The following is a 16,770-nucleotide window of genomic DNA, read 5'->3' on the forward strand; positions in this document are numbered from 1 at the left end:
GAGTCCTAGTGATAGGGATAGCCCTAAGGGCAACCTCAAGGCAAGTCCTAGCCAGCACCTCAAGAAGCAAGACACCCACATCTCTTTCCACAAAGCGATATGATTTGGTGTAGCCAAAAATCATATAAGCAAGGAGTGTCCAATGCTGAGACCTAGATAACAACAATTTTATGCTCATTACCAGTACCTCAAGAACCATGATATAGCTCATTGTTGGTGCCAAGGAAACCCAACACCATAACCTATGCTCCCAGTGCTAAGAAACCACTATCCCTACCACCCATACCAAGTGCATAACCTATGCTCCCAGTGCTAAGAAACCACTATCCCTACCACCCATACCAAGTGCTTTTCTCAATAGTCATAAGCTTCAAGGCTTACATATCAAAACCCCATACTGAGAGGTATGTATAGACTACCACCAATGTTTTACCCACCTCTGTTACACCACCCAATTAGTTCCTTATGGAACTGCATGAGTACAATAGTACTCGGTGACATTGCTAGTGGACTCTCTGAGAGTCCACTAGGGTAGCCAGAACACAAGAGCTATAAGTCATATGAGCAATATGATTCATATGGATACCAGAGCAACCCAACCATAGACTATACCTCTCTCTGTTCTCAAGGCCATATTGCAACAAAGAGAAAGGAACCTCAACAATATGGCATGTAGGCCACCTCTTCAATGTTTGCCTAAGCCAATTCTTGAACCCATCCTTGAGCCAAACATAGAACCAATGAGGCAACCTTAGTGCTAGCCAAAGGCCTTGATTGAGACTATAACCATTCTCTCAAGAGGCCACGAAAAGAGCCAATTCTAGAGCCTCTACCTCTGGAACCAATTCGACCAAATTATGTATTGCTAGATGCAATGAAGGAGGACTCAGTGGTGGGAGAGGTGAAAGTTGGCCTTCCATGGGTCATCACAGTCACCATAATATTTTCTCTGATGTGATAGGTGACGACTTCATTTCGACCCCATGAGTGGAACCACCTCCTAGGGATGGGTCACTATGCACATTCCCTACACATTAGCAGGTCCAAGCCCACCTCCAAGTGAGTATGAGCTAAGTGAGCACAAATATCATATGAGGAACATAGCAGGTCGTCTCACAGCCTTCTTATCCTTGGAAGTCCAAATCTCGATAAGTTATCTTTTACAAGAAGGAAATTCTCAACTTTGGAGAGACTTATCCGACTAGATGAATGGGAATTTATCCGACTAGATGAATGGGAATTTAAGAGCTCACACAACTAAACCTGAACCTGAAGAGGAGGAGGAGGAGCCATGCCATAGTCTCCTTCCATACCCAAGACAAAAGGACAGTCAAAAGTGCCCATGAACAAGCTAGTGTTAACAATCCTAATATGGGATTGATCATGGTGATAGACACAAGATTAAGCATAAGATTAAGGTATTACATATCACAATGAACCATACAATGATATAGGCCTTCTAGCCTTATCTTACTTTATACATCATCATCCATGTGGCACTCCCTTTTCCACTCTTTTGGTCAACACTCACACACCATACAATATTACATGTGGCATTCTTATCTTACCACGATATCTTGCACCTCTAGGGTGATTTCTCACATACACACAACAACGCAATTACATCTCTCAACACCCCCTCTTAATCTAGGTGTTCCACAACTCACCCATCACCCATATCAATGTAGCATTGCACAACCACAATCACTACATCTCAACACTCCCCCTTAATGATACATTGGAGTGTTAGCCAATGAACGTGTCTGCGCGTGTCTACCATCTTAGACACCGAGTCCATTTTGAGCCGACTCGCTCACATCGGAACTACTGAGTCCGATTTGAAGATAGAAGCTCTGGTGGGAACCAACCCATGCGCATGCACCTTGCACACACATACACACATCACGACAATCATTTTGAGTTTCTTGGTGAGCTCGGGCAGGGCAACCCTTATAACCAATGGGTGAATACACATCTCGTTTTGAGCACATTACCCTCATCATAAGCTGGTAAAATACAAAACCTTTTAGCCGAAGCCGGGCAGTGGACTCATATGTGTGAACATATCTTTGAGGATAATTACAACTTGATTTCAACACCACAAGCTTTAAGCCACTGCTTTTCCATGGCACTGCCAATTTCCAATCTGCTGCCACTCGCTTGTCTTTAGAGCCTCCATGATGACTTGCCAAATCATCTTTTTACTCCTTGTCGGCCTTAATTACGTCGCACACTGGGCTGTTGTCCATCTTTGCACCTACTGGCTCGTTTTTACAAGTTTCATGGTGGCGACCTTTTGGTTGGTTTCACAAGTTCGCTGCTTGATCTTTACTCTGACTCTGCTTGTTGTGGCTCTTCTCTTCCACAGCTTGCCCTCGACTGCACTTGTTCGCCTTCACCGCCTGAGATTACATTGTCTTCCTGCTCATGGAATTGCTACCTCTTTGTTGAAGAGGATTTCCCAATTGCTCTTTGACGCAGTGCCCATAACATCTTTGCTTTTCCTTTGTCTGATCGTAATGACATCAGAGCCAGATTCAACCATCTCTCATGGTTCTGAAAACTCTTGACTTTTATCTCGTGTTTCCCTTTTTTGCATCTAGTGCATTCTCTGATGGTTTGCGCTTAGTTCTCTTTGAAGCTGCTCTAGTTTAGCAGCTGCTGCTAAATCTTCTTCTCTTGCATGCCTTGCTTATTCCCGTTCAACCCCAGGACCTCTTCTCTAGCTGCAAAAGGACCCTTCTGTGCTAGTTCTTCTTCTTGCTTAACGTGACTTGCCTTGTTTACTGCTTCATGAATGCATCCATCTTGATGCACATATCTTTACCTCTCAATGAAACCTCCATCATGAGGTTTTTTCTATGGCCATCATCATGACCTCTATGAGCTCCAAATTGCAGCTCTCCTTGCCGCAATAATGTTTGCCTCCTTAACCTCCAAGTTGAGGTTTTCCACATAGCCATTGACATGGCATGGCCTCTATGAGCTCCAAAATTGAGCTCCATGATGTACATACTCAACATGCATGCACATTCAACAAGGGTGCTTATCCAAATGGTTTCCCACAAGAAAGCAAGGTGCATAAAGCCACCGATGATCCAACATTATGCTCATCTTCTTTGAGCAAACCAATGATGAGCACATCTCTTCCGGTGTGCCCATTTATGAGCTCCATCTCAGCCCATAGCACGCTTATTCCTCTCTTGGATAATCTTGCACCTACACATTGTTTACCAATATGCAAAGAACCATGGGATTCACTATCACATCTAGCAACCCTTCTTTAAAATTTTATGAGGAAAAACTCATAAAACCAACCTTCTTGAGACACCTTTGTTTCCTTGGCAGCTTCCTTGTTGACACCGAAGACTCCATAGCCATCATACTTGCTGAAAATCCTTATTTAAGCTTCTTTGGGGAGCACCATAATCTCCATGATCATAATCTCTCTCCAAATGCAATACTAATGAGACAATGAGTGTTGAATTTTTTTTCATGATAAACTGAAAATAATGCTTAATCAAATAACCTCATAAACAAGAAAACTATACATAAATATTCACCATGACCAAGAGCCCACCCAAGCTCTGATACTATGTTAACAATCCTAATATGGGATTGATCATGGGGTGATAGACACAAGATTAAGCATAAGATTAAGGTGGATTATACCACTAAAAACTCCATGACTAGAGAGAGAGAGAGAGAGATTGCACACTCAACACAACTCTATTACATATCACAATGAACCAGACAATGATTATAGGCCTTCTAGCCTTATCCCACTTTACACATCATCATCCACTCCCTTTTCCACTCTTTTGGTCAACACTCACACACCATACAAAATTACATGTGGCATTCTTATCTTACCACAATATCTTGCATCTCTAGGGTGCTTTCCCACATACACACAACACCGCGATTACACCTCTCAACAATTGAGGCATTACTTTGAAAGCAATAAAATGAACATCGTGTTATTTGTCGTTTATAAAGGAACAATGGTCTCTGCAATCTTGGATGGTGGTGCTAGGGTCAACATAATCACCAAGGATTACTTGCAAAACAAGCCTAGGGAAGCCCACCACTCATAGGCACAAATGGGAGCACATCTAAATCCTTAGGTGTCCTTTAGGATGCAAAGATTAAGACCTTCGGGCTAAGCTTCAACCACACAATCATGGTGGTAATGGATTTTCAGAGAAGAGGGTCATACACCATGATCCCAGAAGGCCTTATATGAGAGACACAAGACTGGTTCTCACTCACGATTGGGAAACCAATCACATTTATATACGAAAGGGTAACCATTCCTTGAAAATAAACTCAAAAATAGGGAAGACTGGTCATATAGGGCAGGGCATTCTCGCCAATGAGTTAGACATAACCGATCAGACCATAAAGTATGCAATACAGAAGCTTACACCACATCGATTAACATCTATATAGCTTGTAATAGATATGAATTATGAAGATGAGAACCAAGAATATGAGCCTCTCCTAGAGAGCCTATTGACTCCAAGGACTAGATTCACGTTCTTGCAACCATGGACACTCTTCCATAGAAGATTGGGGGGACAAGGTTTGCATGATTAAATGGTGCCAAAATCACATCCATGTTTGTGCTCGAAACATTCAAGGGAGAACTAGCAGTGGAATTGGCTCGCCTTGAGTTAGAGTTCCCCCAAAAAGACCACCTAACTATATGACCCATCTTGGTTGACATCGGGGCTAGCCATAATGTGTCATCTTGAGAGATGTGAGCCTTATTAGGCTACCCACCCCCCTCACACTATCTATAGCAACCATTACTACGATAAATAATTCCCAATCTATGATTGTCGGTTCTTTTGAAACAGAGTTTCTTATTAGATCTAAACCTATGTCGTGCAAGTTTTATGTACCCCTACCCGCAGGTACATTGAAAGAGAGCATCATCCTCGGAACCCTCATCGGAAGGGGATGGATTGTAGCCATGGATTGCATCATTAGCTAGCAAAGGACCTCAACGCTCCTCTTTGGAATGGGTACTCTTTGTGGATAAGGGCGCCCTAAACCTATCAATATCCCAAGCCTCATCCTCCACTTAAAAACCACCACCTCAGTAACCTCTAACATTAAACAATCCTTTCACCTCGTTGTGTTGGGCTACCCCTTCAATCCATTATGGACATCCAAAACCTCGCCAACAAAGAGGAAGACCACCTCCGAAATCTTAACCTCAGCAACCCTTCATGGAGGTTACCAAGGAAACATGGGTACCCAAGAGTACCCTAGCTAGCCAAGGAAAGTACAATGTCCATGCAAGGACCTAGTAGTAGCCAAGGAAAGTATAACACCCATGAAGGACTTGATAGCCACCATTTATCCCAAAGCCCAATTGTGAGTGGAGATCTACCAAATCAAGTGCCCCAAGCAACAAAGTTTTACCCAAACCTTGAGCCCCCTTGGATCCCCAGTAAGTTGTTAGAAGCCAAGCGCTTCTACGAAGGAAACTCATATGGATTCTAAAAACATCATCATCTATATGATCCTGAAAGCCAAAAATATCCCAAGTGATGGCCTCTGTACCCAGTACCACCACCCCAGAAGTCTATGCTTCATTGGATTCCGATACAATTCCTAGATGGACAAAGATTCTATGAAGAAAACTCCATATCTGGGTGTGTGAAGATCAAAAAAACCCATGCCTATCTTTGGAACCTATAAACACACCCTTAAACATCAAATCCAAGTGGATATGGAGACCTAAAGCCATAACTCTCATGGCTAACTCCAAAGCTTAAGTAAGAATGGAGAGTAGTGGCTTCCACCTCAACTCGTGTGCCGACATCACCTTCAAAAAAGTTGAAAGAGCTTGTGGACTCCAAGCAACAAGAGTCAACCTTGCACATATACAGTGGCCCCACCCCTCCTTGTTCCCATTGAAGAAGAGCCACCCATGGTCAAACCTCAAAATAGAACTGTGCATAGACTTTTGGGACACTGATGAGAGCAACACCAACCCTAGGGCTTAAAAGGATCACCACGACCTCACAACACCTATGTGCGCATGCTGCCACACCATCTCGCAAGTTGGAACAACTCAATCAAGCGCACCAACAAAGCCAGCTCGGTGGCATCGAGGCTTTTATCTTGTGGGATGGGTAAGCGATTCTTAGCCGCATCACCCATGTTGAGCACCTGCATGGTAAACCCTAGCCCATGTGTACATATGTAACGTAACCCTCCATGCTCAAGTGTATCATCACTACCTTTACTGGGAATGGTTAAAACCCCCCCAAAAAAAAGCATACCAAGAATCCTCAAAAACAACTAAAAACATGTATGCGCACCCACTTTACACACACGTGCATACACATATTCACACATTTACAACACTTGCATCCCCACGTGCACATACACATACTCTCCATTTTCAATTGCACTCACACAATACATTCATGTACGCATACCCACTCTTACATGCATCACATTTTCACCCTAGTGTGTGCACCCACATTCGCACTTACACGTGCACACACATCCACACATACATGTTGCATTTGCCCCTTTGCATCCCACGTCGTACACACACCCGACCACACAGAGTCGTGCTTACAACATTTCTCCAGTCATGCTAACATGGCATTTAAGTCAAATCGAGGATCTTAAAAGTTTGATCACCCGATTGGTGATCTAAAGTCGAATCGACATGGGTCAGATCGCGATGATTTGAGGGGATCGCGATGATTTAAGGGGGGTCGCGATTTTTAAAGTCAAATCAACGATTTGAAGGCAACGATCAGAGGGTGAAATTAAAGACATCGAATCGCGATCGTAGAAGTGAGATCTAAGATTCAAGATATGAGATCCGGGAGGATGGATCACAAACCGATGATTAAGCATGTTAAATTGTCTGGAAAGTGGGATCATCTAGGAGTCATAGCACCATGATTCAAGAACCAATGAGTCAATATGTGAGAGATCAAGGATCACAACTGACAATTAAAAATGTTGAATCGTCTGGAAAGTGGCATCATCCAAGATTCGGATCACTCGGCGATCCAAGAACCGACCAAAGACATGAGATCGGTGAGGTTAGATCATGATGTGAGAAGTATAATCAATGATCAAAAATGTGAGATTAGGTAGTCAAATCGTGATTGTAGAAGCGAGATAGTACCAAATACAAGATCCATCAAGATGCAAAGGTACCAAATGAATGCCACCTATGGAAAGTAGGTCAAGGAGAAGATTGATAATCTTTTGAAAGTAGGATTCCTAAGAGTGACTAGCTTTTTCTAATAGTTATGGTACCTAAGAAGAATGGAAATTTACGAGTATGTGTGGATTAAAGGAAGTTAAACACTCAAACAATCAAAAACATTCTTTATAGACACAATTTATAAACACAATGCTGCTAGATAAAGTGGCAAGGCATGAGATGTATAGCTTCATGGATGACAACAGTTTGTGCATATAAATCAACTCAGTATTACACTAGAAGACATGAAAATACTACTTTTACTACTAAGTGGGGAGCACTCATGTATAACGCCATGCAATTTGGATTGTGCATTGCTCTAGAAACTTTTCAGAGGTGTATGATGGAGTTGAGAAATTGTATCCAAATAACTAGAAACAAAATCAACGCTATTAAGAAGATTGATTAAGACTCCAACTCTGACCCAAGTTTATATAAGCTTTTACATAAGGTTTTTAAAGGATTTGCAAGAATTTCTACATCATATGAAATATTCAAGTTCAATTGCTAAATTCAAATCAGAAGACCTCCCATACTCTAAAAGGAAAAGGTAATCACTACTCTGATTTTGAGGTTGGGATGATGTCATTTTTTGTGTTCATGTGGATGCTTGAAGATCAACTTTGGCTTAATATAAAGGAGCTAAAAATTTTCTAGACTGAATAAGAAACTTTGAGAATGGTCTTTAGTGTACAAAAATCGGGCATTACTCTCACTAGAAAACTACTTCCTTTTTAGGTAGATCACCAAGCTTTATTGATTTTGTTGATGATATTGGATTCCGGCCTTCTGTACTTGTTGGCTTGGTGAATATAGGCCTCTTGTGCTTTGGCCAACTTGTTTTTCACAGACTCTTAAAATCTCTTGGTAAGACTCTACTACTCAATTGTCGTGGTCAATAATGACTGGAACGGTCTTCCACCAAAAGCTACCGCATATGGAGTCTTGCCAATAGCAAAAGAAAGCGAATCATTGAGCATTGCTTGAATCAAAGGCAAATAATGTTCCCACTTACCTTGCTGGTCGTGGACATACCACTTTAGCAAATTGAACGCAATTGATAGTAGAATTTTGTCTAGCCGCCTGTTCTTTGGGTGGAATGCAGTGGAAAGATTTAACTTAGTCCCAAAAATATCAAACAATCTCCTTCCAAAATGACTTGTGAACTTGGCATCATGGTCTTATACTATGATCCTAGGTATGCCACCGACACAATGTTGGATAAAAAGCTTGGCAATGTCTTCGTTAGTACTTACGTACGCCCTGCAAGGAATCAACATAACAAAGTTTCTAAAATGATAAACTATCGTAAGATACTGCATGTTAACGCTTACCTTGACTACTAGGAGGCAAATTTGTCACAAAATTCATAGGTATGTCTTGAAAATTTCCGTTAGAAATTGGCAATAATTGTAACAACCTTCCTTTCTTTCCATGAGATGCTTTTACCTTCTAACAAATTGGACAATGTTGCACATACACGAACATGCCCTGCCTCATCTTGGGTTGGTAAAACTGCCACTTTAACTTCTCCAACAAGAAGTGAATGATTCTATGACCGTTAGTGATGGGTGGGAATCGTTGAGAAGAGTTGCCCGAAACTTTAAGACATATAAAAAAGCCATCCAATGACCGTTAGTGATGGATGGGAATCGTTGAGAAGAGTTTCCTAAAACTTTAAGACAAAGAGCTGACCTTTGTAAAAAAGCCATCCAACACATAACAAGAAGTGGCATGATGTTGTGGTGCTAGTGCCTATTCCCACTTTGTATCGAACTCCTCGAAATCCATCCACTGGTGCTTCAACTCAACTAGTCGTGTATCTACAATATCCATGCATGTGGATTGGATTTGGGAAAGGGTCCCTTCTTTTCTAAGTGTGTCAGCCAGTAGGTTGGCCTTGCTTGGGAAATATTCAATCACGCCAGCATAGTGCTGGAAGATTTGGCTCCAACGGTGCACCGATGCTATCGTTAGAGCATAAAACTTGATGATCAGTGTGCAAATTCAAATTCATGCCCATAAAGAAAATGTTTAAGGGCTTGGATCATAGTAAGGAGTTCCCAATTGTAGACCGAGTAATTTCACTTTGTAAAATTCAGTCTATGGGGCATGTAAGCAATTGGATGACCTTTCTGATTTATATAGCTCCTATGACAATAATACTTGCATTTGTGTGATAACCTGGAATGGCTAATCCCACAAGGCAAGCACTAAACAAGTGGACTCAATTAAAGAAATCTTGAGGTCCTTGAAAGCTTATAGTCCACCCTGAGTCGTGTGGATGTGTTGCCTATGGGTCTTGATACCCTTCAACAGATATGTTGTGAGAGATGTTAGAGAGGTCAAGAACTTGTCGATGTGGGTGGAATATGCCTGGTAAATTTCCTAAAATGATCACACAAAATTATATGCTGTAGTTGGGATCTCCGAATTGAGTTTTTCGACAGCTTTGGTAGGATCTAATCAGATGCCCTCTTAGCTAATGATGTAGCCAAGATAGTCAACCTCGACCAAATGGAACTTCGATTTCTTTTCATTGACAAAAAGCTCGTTGCTTTCGAGCAACTTCATCATGTTTTTGCAATCAATGTCTTGCTGCTCTATCGTAGTTGAGAATACAAGTATATCATCCAAAAAGATGAAGATACACTTGCCTATCAATTCCCAAAAAGCATGCATCATCTTGCATATGTCATTGGAGCATTTGTCAACCTGAAGAGCATGGCCACAAACTCATAGTACGCCCGTTCAGTGTCCAATGTGGACTGTTGTTTTGGGGATGTTCCCCTCTACTATCCGTACCTAATCGTACTACCCACTCTTTGGGTCAAGTTTTGAGAAAACCTTTGCTGCATTTAGCCTCTCTAAGAGATAATCAATCCAAGTCATCGAGAACTTGCTCTTTATTGTAGCTTAATGAGAGCATGGGAATCCACACAAAGTCAAGAGGATCCATCCTTTTTCTAGATGAAAAGTATCGGTGATGTAAAAGGAGACACTAGAACATATGGAATCAGATTGCAACAATTCGTGGACTTGACTGTCCAATTGCATTTCCATCACCTTGCTCGAGTGGTATGAAAACTTACTCGGTAGTTTTGAGTTGAGGAGGAGATCAATCTTGTGATTTTATGAGCAGACGAGAAGGAGATCAGTCTTATGATCCAAACCGGGAGCTTGGGAGGGATGTTGTTCCGAAGAAAGATCTTTTGGAACCGGTTATGTGTCAGGCCTAGTACTTCTCAGAAGCCTAGCAATTGCCTGGGTGGTCTGAACATAGATCACTGGATACTAGTGAACGCCTTGTGCTTGTAAAAAAACACAACACAACACTCTGCTTGCAACAAGTCTTTAGCGTCCTTGTATTTTCTCTTCACTTCTTTGAGCTTCTGCTGGCTCTACGGGTACTCTACGGGTACCGTGGGCCCTTGCAGCCATAGACAAGGCAGCCATAGCTGCATACAAGGGAGCAAGAAAGGCTCATAGGCGACATCTTGTTGAAGCAGGAGGAGCAAGAAAGGCAAGTGAAGCCCACTTGTATATTAAGCAAACCCACTTGTCTCGTGCAATACAGTTTGTTAATATCATCTTCTTGGCGTGTGTCTGATCTGTGCTCCTCTGTACGCAGCTATGGCTGCCTTGTGCTCCACTCCATACTTCTCTAGTCGCTTTTCAACCTTTTGTAATTTTTATTCCATTGTTTTGACCCGGTGTTCCAAAGAATTTGTTTCAAAGGTACAAAAAAGGACCAAGTGCTAATTGCATTTGTGCTATTTCCCTTTTATATTCTTCACCTATGCCTTTAGCTATCCCCATCATCTCTTCTCTTCTCTATATTATCTTAAGGAATAGTTTTACAAAGCTTCCACCTGGCAAGAATTTGGAGGTTCGGGAAGAAGAGAAGGAGGTTTGGGTAGAATTTGAATTTGGAGTATCAAAGATGTGCGAAGCACAGGTTGCCCACTAGTCCTTACTAAATCTACAAGGAAGAAGAGAAGGAGGTTTGGGTAGAATTCGAATTTGGAGTATCAAAGATGTGCGAAGCACGGGTTGCCCACTAGTCCTTACTAAATCTACAGGGTGTCCCAAGCCTTATGCTACGGCTTGATTCATGATGGCATCTCTATGCCTAGTTTCATCTAACACAACCAATTGATCCAACTTGTTAGTAATTCTAAGACTCTTTTTTTTTGGCCCATGAAATCTAATCCCCACTTCTGAAATGGTCCTAAAGTAGTGCATCATATCTTCCTGTTCTATGAAATTGATCACACTGCTGGTAGTAGCATTTGTCAAAATCCTATTATAGTGTTGACCACCATAGTCCTAGGAGCCTCCAAAATATATTGGCAATAATTTTACTTTCTCACTCCTGGATTGAGACACATTTCGAGTTACTGCTTTGGGCTACATTTCTTCCAAAAACTCCTCGGTCTTTAATATACAGTGATATCCTATCATTTGAGATCTTTTATTACCACTTCAAATAGCTTAGCATCCAAAAATTGATCGGGCAGTTTCTCCACTCTTACATGGAAGGAAGCTCTGCTCTAGAGTGAGATTTTTTTTGGCTTGTGAAAGATATTAGAGTTGAATTCTTGGAATAGCCAAAATAGATTCTTTTACACCGTTTCAAGCATAGCTCTGACCACCATCAAAAGCGTCGATTTCTTACAAAGTTTGCAAGAAGTGGTATGGATTGACAAGAGTTTCTCGACAATATTTACAAACTAATTGGAGACTATGCGGCATTATTTTGGAGGCTATGTAAATTCTATCAAGTTAAGCAAAGGGGATATCACGTGCATCCTGCACTTGGATGCCACATGGCCGTGTCTATACAATACATGTGGATGGCTTATGGTGGTTACTTGGTCTCTTGTGAACCCTTGTCTAGGGACGAGTCAGCTAGAAATCAAGTGCAAAGCATCATGATTAGGTTAGGTGTTCAAGTCTCATACGTGGTCATTGTCACATAAGCATGTCATGCACATGATTTTGGTGCATGTTACGTATGTCTTTGTAACCCTGTTGAATGATTTGGAGGTGTTCAAGCACTTATTAGGCTTGCAACTGGGTGTACGAGCACCAATCTAGCCATAGTAGTCAATCTCTAGAAGCACGGTGTGTGTGAACCTTACCATGTATGCATGGTAGCTAGCAACACGTGGTAACTAACAACACCAAGTCAGAAATTTGGACTAGTTTTGGCATGAGGACAATTGGTAGCACTTTGGTTAGCCCTAGTGACTTGCCCAAGCCCTATTGGGGACCCACAAGAACAACCAACCCTAGACGCCTAAGTTAATCCTTAATCCTCTTGGGACAATCATAGATAGGGAGGAACCTCCCTATCAAGTTACAAACAATCATAGACTGTCCCAAAAGGATTAAGGATCACACACAAAAACGATTATACTCATCTGGATTAGTTTGCATGGCGAGTACTCAAATGCAAATTAGTTTGTACCTAGGAATAATTGAAAAGCTGAAAAGACAAAATGACAGACTCAAACATTGACGAACTCCACACCATAACAAACACTAGACCTATGTCGCACTCTCTCATATCTCAATGCTAGGTGTATGATCCTGTTCGCAGCCCCCACTCTTGAGGCATAGGTATTCACCCAACACCACAAGCACAAGCTTTTTAATGCTAGACCTATGTCGCACTCTCATGTTCTCAATGCTAGGTGTATGATCCTGTTTGAAGCCCCCACTCGAGGAATAGATTTTCACCCAACACCTCAAGCACAAGCTTTTTATATATTGCTCAGCATAGCACACACCTGCCTCCTGGGGTTTACCCCAATAGTAGAGCCCTTGCCTGCCAAAAAGGCCTCCTTGGAATAATGTATACATATAGAAACAACTGTGACCTAGTAGGATGAGCCATAAATTCCACACAATTCCATGAAGCAGAATGTTTTCAACAGAAGTACATGCATCCATCTTTAAGTGCAAACAGTGTCTTAAAACCCATATACTTTAGATTTATAAACATAATTTAGATACCAGCTTAAGACAATATTGCAAGGTAACATCCTAAGTGAAAAGCAAGAGAGTCGTATCACAGTAGTAGAGAGCATGCACATAAAGGGCCCTCAAGCTTCTGAGCTCACTGCCTCATTCCAGTGAAATAAGATGCTCTTCTGCTTCATGGTATCAGGAATGACAAAATGCAGATGTTTTGAAGAAGAATTAACCATCAGTGCTACAGCTGCACTATTTTTTAGCATTATGACTTTCTGAGGCATGGATTCTTAAGCTATAATGCTAAAAAGAGGGTCTCTTGCACATAGGGGTGACAATGCATGTATCTTCTCCATTTTGCATGACCATCCACAACCTCCACAAGTTGGCGGTATGAGGAAATAAATAGTGCCATGAGTCATTGCCTCTTTTCACATCACAGTCCCGTCAAGCACACATCAAGTGCGCCAGTACCACTAGTTGTCCTCCATGACAGTAGAGAGCACCAACTGTTGAACAAAGCTGGCACGAAAAGTTGCTTGCTTCAGTTTCTGCTCCCACTCTTCTGCAGATAGTGGTATCTCCAAGCTGGAATGACCAAAGAAAATCAACTCTCTCTCTCTCTCTCTCTCACACACACACACATACAGGTGCACACGTGCATGTAAAACTTCGTAAAAAAAAATTTGGGTCTTATAGGCCTTTTTTTTTTCAAGAGGCCTTATTCCATTCCTCGTCGCACACTAAAATTTCACCGGGCTACATGGTACCCCCTTGTGGTAGAGTGTAGAAACTCACGAAGCCTCAGGAGATCCTACATGGGAATACACTCTAGCGTCACATCACAAGAGCGCACCCCTCATAAAACCCCTGTTAAGCATGATCATAGGTGGAATGGCCAATTTTCCCCCCTTCAATCAAGCCTTGAAGCAGCCAAGTTCCCCTCTGAACACCGAGGTCAAACCTTAGGTCAACCTGAGGGTCAATCCGATCCATGCAAAGTCAAGGATGAAAGATACCACCATGTTCACACCCCAAGGCGTGTCCCTGGCTCTTGTAGTCAGCTCCACTGGCTGTCAATAAGCCACCCGGAGACCTCAGCGCACCACCACAAGACTGCCTAACTCGGCATCCCGTCTTGGGTCAACTCAACACCCAAAAAGACTGCCTACCACCTGCCACTCAGTGGCTATCTGGATAACACCAAGGGTTCATGGTAAAGCCTAGTGTGATCCCTTCACCGCTTTAAAAAGAACTACCCACTCATGTGAAGTAACAAATTAGATTCCATCACGGTTCGGCAAAGACCTTGAAAAATGTAAAAATTTATAATTAGGGTTTATACAAAAAAAGAATGTGAAAACAAGCGTCACGACTTAGGGTCTCTAAAGTCAAGACTATTGAGCAAGGTGTACTTATCTTTTGTACTTTGTACACATTGTATAATCAAGCAATCTACATCAAGTTGTGCACTCTCTTCCCTCACCGCCCTGTGCAGCCAGCTTTCCAATGCAGCTATGGCCAGGTCCTGCCCCGAACTGTCCACACGTGCAATACCTACATGCAGGCTGTTCTGTGCCCAGCCGGCTGTGGATAGCACCGGTCTGCCTTGTGTGCTGCTGTACCCAGCCCATACGTTGTTGTGTAGGTCCATCGTGCCTGCATATGGCTGTGTTGTAGGGGCCTGTGTAGCATACACAAGGTGCCACAAAAAAAGCTTGCGCACAACAATGCTTAAATCACTCAGCCGAGGCAATTTTGAGCCAAACCACCCACCTTGCGGCTCCATCGGCCATGGCCAAAAGATCCTGCACGCTACCTTGGTAGCCCCAAGCCACTACGTGACTACTTGACCTCTTGTGTCTAATAAGGGATCCCAAGGTCACTTATATAGTAATAACCCGGCCCTTGCTTTATTTATTAGCTTTCCTACTTTATTTATAAGCCTTTAGCCATTATTAACCCTAGGCTATTAATTATAAGCTCTTAGCCAATCTAGACCTCCTCTTGCTAGTGTCCTTAGCCCACGTGTGAACCCTCAAAGTCCCCTGCACCCTAGCTAAGCCTTAACCCTAATCTTGTGTAACATGCCGCGGAATTATGCATAATAAAGGATCCTGTCACACAAGTCTCACACCGCCTTCTTTATCCTGTGTTTTGCGAGTCTTTAGCAATCCACTTTTAGCACTTCAAACTTTAAGAGATTAGAGAGAGAGAGAGAGAGAGAGAGAGAGAGAATTGTACACCGTATTGGGTCCCAAATTACCCACTGAAGGGCCCCCTCCTATTGCTAAAGTATTTGCTTTATTATCTTTGAAGAGAATGACTTTGGATGAACTTTGGATTGTAGATAAGCCAAACACAAGATCTCTGAAAGACCAAGAGTTGGGTTGAACTGTACACGGTTGTAGAAGCACCAATGATGACCGATCTCAAGCCTATGCCACACTCTTCCAATGGAATGTAAGAAGGCTGCAAATCTGAGGCTGTAGAAGCACCAATGATGACCGATCTCAAGCCTATGCACTCTTCCAATGAAATGTAAGAAGGCTACAAATCTAAGGCTGAGATATGGGCTGATTGGGACTGTTTCTAGACTGTGAATGAATGCTGAAAATGAATGAATGCGTGCATTTTACCTTCACCGGAAGAGCTGTAGCAAAACGATGATGATATGAATGCTGAAAACTGTGTAGATGCTGAAAACGCAAGGACTGTATGGGCTAAATGCTGAATGCTGTTGCGTTTTGTTGATGATGTGCTGAATGCTCAAGCGTTAATGCTCCTTGTGCTAAAGGATGAAGCGCTTGAAGGCTTGACGACTAAATGATATGAGATGATTGAATGAATGCTAGGCTGAGCTATTTATATGCACTACATGAGCAAGTCGGCTGGCTGAAACTGGCTGACTGCTTCATGTCTTGCAAATAAATGTATAATGGTGATAATAATGTGGAAAAATGCTAGATAAATACTATAAAATATGGGAAAAATACCAAATAATATTCTCACGCTTCTGCAACGGTATAGGTGGCCTAAATGCATATGGGATGAATGCTATGCAAAAATGCAAGCATGTCCTGATGCAAACTCTAAGGCTTCTATGACATCTATATGCATGAATGATTCTCTCCAAGTGGGTTAAGGGACTTTAATTGACTGACTGACTGACTGACTAAGGCTGAAGAATGACCTACGTAGCTCGTGCCTGACATGTCCTGGACTGGGGATTACAATGGGGTCACGACGTACGACAAGTATTAAATCCTAAAGGGTTCTACTGTTGTACAGTGTTGCACTGATGATGAGCCATCTTGTCACGATGCACTACAGTGCAGAGTGCATGTAACATTCCCTCCTGCTTAACTTGGCGGCAGGTTCATGGCTTCCAAGTAGTCCGCCAACAACTAGAAGTACTCTTGAAAGAACTCTTCGTCTAGCCAAACTGCTTCGTGGGCACCTCAATCTTGGAACTTCGTGTAGAATTGAAGGAGTCTTTGACCAAAACCATGCTTCCAACGATAAAGAAGGATCAGCTCAGG

General features: G+C 42.3%; 1 protein-coding gene across 2 annotated transcripts in view; it reads right to left on the minus strand.

Annotated features, from left to right (window-relative positions):
- Positions 1–13,225: 13,225 nt before the first annotated feature.
- LOC147619433 (protein DEHYDRATION-INDUCED 19 homolog 4-like) overlaps positions 13,226–16,770 on the minus strand; it is a 45,302-nt gene continuing 41,757 nt past the window's right edge. For both annotated transcript variants that reach the window (XM_086773094.1, XM_086773095.1), the window contains one exon: positions 13,226–13,816. In XM_086773094.1, coding sequence (XP_086629220.1) covers positions 13,705–13,816 — 112 coding nt within the window. In that variant the 3' untranslated portion in view covers positions 13,226–13,704. The remainder of the gene's footprint in view (positions 13,817–16,770) is intronic.

This window comes from Cibotium barometz, chromosome 33 (genome assembly GCF_041138505.1).
Source record: "Cibotium barometz isolate CiBa-2024 chromosome 33, ASM4113850v1, whole genome shotgun sequence".
NCBI classification, from domain to species: Eukaryota; Viridiplantae; Streptophyta; class Polypodiopsida; order Cyatheales; family Cibotiaceae; genus Cibotium; species Cibotium barometz.